This window comes from Carlito syrichta, unplaced genomic scaffold (assembly GCF_000164805.1).
Source record: "Carlito syrichta isolate Samal-C Ts95f unplaced genomic scaffold, Tarsius_syrichta-2.0.1 Scaffold315300, whole genome shotgun sequence".
Lineage (NCBI taxonomy): Eukaryota > Metazoa > Chordata > Mammalia > Primates > Tarsiidae > Carlito > Carlito syrichta.
The window spans coordinates 43,508-46,211 of NW_007259396.1; the positions used below are offsets into that span (position 1 = coordinate 43,508).

Sequence of the window (2,704 nt, forward strand, 5' to 3'; positions counted from 1 at the left end):
CTGCCCAGGCGGGTCTCGAACCCGTGGGCTTAGGCAATCCATTCACCTCAGCCTCCCAAAGGCACGTGATTACAGGCTGAGCCACCGAGTCCGGCTTGTTCTCATTTTTCTAAACTTTATAGTAAAATATACTTTTTAAAAAGTCAGGCACGGTGGCTCTCACCTGTAATCCTAGCACTTTGGGAGGTGGAGAAAAGAGGATTGCCTGAGCCCAGAGATTTGAGACCAGTCTGGGCAACATGGCGAGACCTACAATAAATAAAAAATGAAGGCCAGATGTGGTGGTTCACATTTTAATTTCAGCCCTTTGGGATGCCAAGGTGAGAGGACTGCCTGAGCCCTCGGGTTTGAGACCAGCCTGGGCAACTTGGCGAGACCTCATCTCTACAATAAATTTAAAAAAAAAAAATGCCATGAGCATGCCACTGCACAACAGCCTGGGTGGCAGAGTGATACACTGACTCAACAACAAAAATATACATATATATTTAATATATATAAAAATACTTATTATATATATGTCTTATTATGTATATACACTAACTATACTATATAACATATGTGCTGCCCAAGACAATTCCTCTTTACTTGATGCGACCCAGAGAAGCCAAAAAGTTGGATACCTCTGTGCTAGCGAAATGGGCAGACCACACCGACCTGTGTGGTCAAAAATAAGGGAAGATGGCTAGGTACGATGGCTCAGCCTGTAATCCCAGCACTTTGGAAGGCCGAGGTGAGAGCATTGCCTGAGCCCAAGGGTTCAAGACCAACCTGGGCAACTTGATGAAACCTCGTCTCTACAATAAACCACAAAAAACTAGCTGGGCATGGTGACATATGCCTGTAGTTCCATCTACTTGGAAGGCTGAGGTGGAAGGATTGCCTAAGCCCCCAGCAGGTTGAGGTTGCGGTGGCCATGAGCATGCTGTTAAACTCCAGCCTGGGCAACAAAGAGTGAGACTCCAACTCAAAAAAATAAAATAGAGCCGGGCTCAGTGGGTCAGGCTATAATCCCACGCTTTGGGAGGCTGAGGTGAGTGGATTGCCTGAGTCCACGGGTTCGAGACCCGCCTGGGCAACTTGGTGAGACCTCGTCTCTACAATAAATCAAAAAATTAGCCGGGCGTGGTAGCGCGCACCTGTAGTTCCAGCTACTTGGAAGGCTGAGGCGGAAGGATTGCCGGAACCCAGCAGGTCGAGGCTGCGGTGGCCGGGAGTGGCCACTGCACTCCAGTCTGGGTGACAGAGTGAGACTCCAACTCAAATAAAATAAAATAAAATAAAATAAAATAAAATAAAATAAAATAAAATAAAATAAGGAAAGATGGGAGGTAAGCCTGAGTATGGAGTATAGGGCCCAACACCCAAGGTCTTGAAAAGCAGACAATGGAATCTGACAATAGGGAACTAACTATTGCATGTGCTAGAGTAGTGACCTCATATGGTGGAATAAGATTAAGAAGGAATCCTATAAAATGGAGGCAATCAACACAAACTTAACAGGTGAAATAGGGCGATTTCTGAAAGCATTTACCAAAGTTGTATTTTATTTGTACGCCTGTATAAGCCTTATTAACTTTTAGGCTTAGCAACAAAGGAGGCTGCCCCATCTTCTCTTAGGGAGCTCAGTACCTGGGGCAAAGGTACCTGCCACATCTAAGGAGACTTAAGGACTCAAAACCGGCTTGGGCTTCAGCAAGTCTCTTCCCCACATTGTGAAACCCAAACAACAGGGCTCCCACTTGGGGTCCTTCTGTCTCTTGGGGAGGATTTTCAGGCTCTATGAGGATAAAGAAAACCTGTCTAGGCCAGGCACAGTGGCTCACGCCTGTAATCTTTGCACTGTGGGAGACCGAGACAAGAGGATTGGCTGAGTCCGGGGGTTTGAGACCAGCCTGGGTAAACTGGTGAGACGTCATCTCTACAATAAATCAAAAAGCTAGCCAGGCATGGTGGCCTGTGCCTGTAGTTCCAGCTATTTGGAAGGCTGAAGCAGAAGGATCACCTGAGCCCAGCAGGTTGAGGCTGCAGTGGTCATGAGCATGCCACCGCACTCCAGCCTGGGCAACAGAGTGAGACTTCAACTCAAAAAATAAAAAGCCAGGCTCGATGGCTCAGCCTATAATCTCAGTACCTTGGAAGACCGAGGCGAGTGGATTGCCTGAGCCCACGGGTTCGAGACCCACCAGGGCAACTTGGCGAGACCTCATCTCTACAATAAATCAAAAACTGCTGGGTGTGGTAGCACGCGCCTGTAGTTCCAGCTACTAGGAAGGCTGAGGCGGAAGGATCGCCGGAGTCCAGCAGGTCGAGGCTGTGGTGGCCGGAAGCATGCCACTGCACTCCAGGCCGGACGACAGAGTGAGACACCAACTCAGGAAAAAAAGAAAGAAAGAAAGAAAGAAAGTTAGTCTGGTTGCAGGAGAGGGCATCTCGGCTTTCTTGGGAAACCTCACCTTAACCTGGCCTCAGACTGACCATCTAAGAAAAGAAGTTGAATGTGCTGTGCTGCCTCCTTGGCTTGGAGAGGGGTTAATGTTTACCGATCTCTCCAGCTCATGCCTTCAAATGCCAACCAGACTCTCTACTCTGGAGACAGACGACAGACAATTGCTTCCTTGCTCTTTTTTTTTTCTTTTTTGAATTGGAGTCTCACTCTGTTGCCCAGACTTGAGTGCAGTGGCCGCTCCCGGCCACCGCAGCC

The 2,704-nt window shown here is 48.2% G+C and overlaps 1 protein-coding gene across 1 annotated transcript in view; it reads right to left on the reverse strand.

Moving 5' to 3' along the window:
• Window positions 1-1,745: 1,745 nt before the first annotated feature.
• The window catches only part of DDIT4 (DNA damage inducible transcript 4), a 5,575-nt gene continuing 4,616 nt past the window's right edge, over window positions 1,746-2,704 (reverse strand). Inside the window, exon 4 of the mRNA XM_021706161.1 lies at window positions 1,746-1,778. Within this exon, the coding sequence (XP_021561836.1) occupies window positions 1,774-1,778 (5 nt within the window). The 3' untranslated portion in view covers window positions 1,746-1,773. The remainder of the gene's footprint in view (window positions 1,779-2,704) is intronic.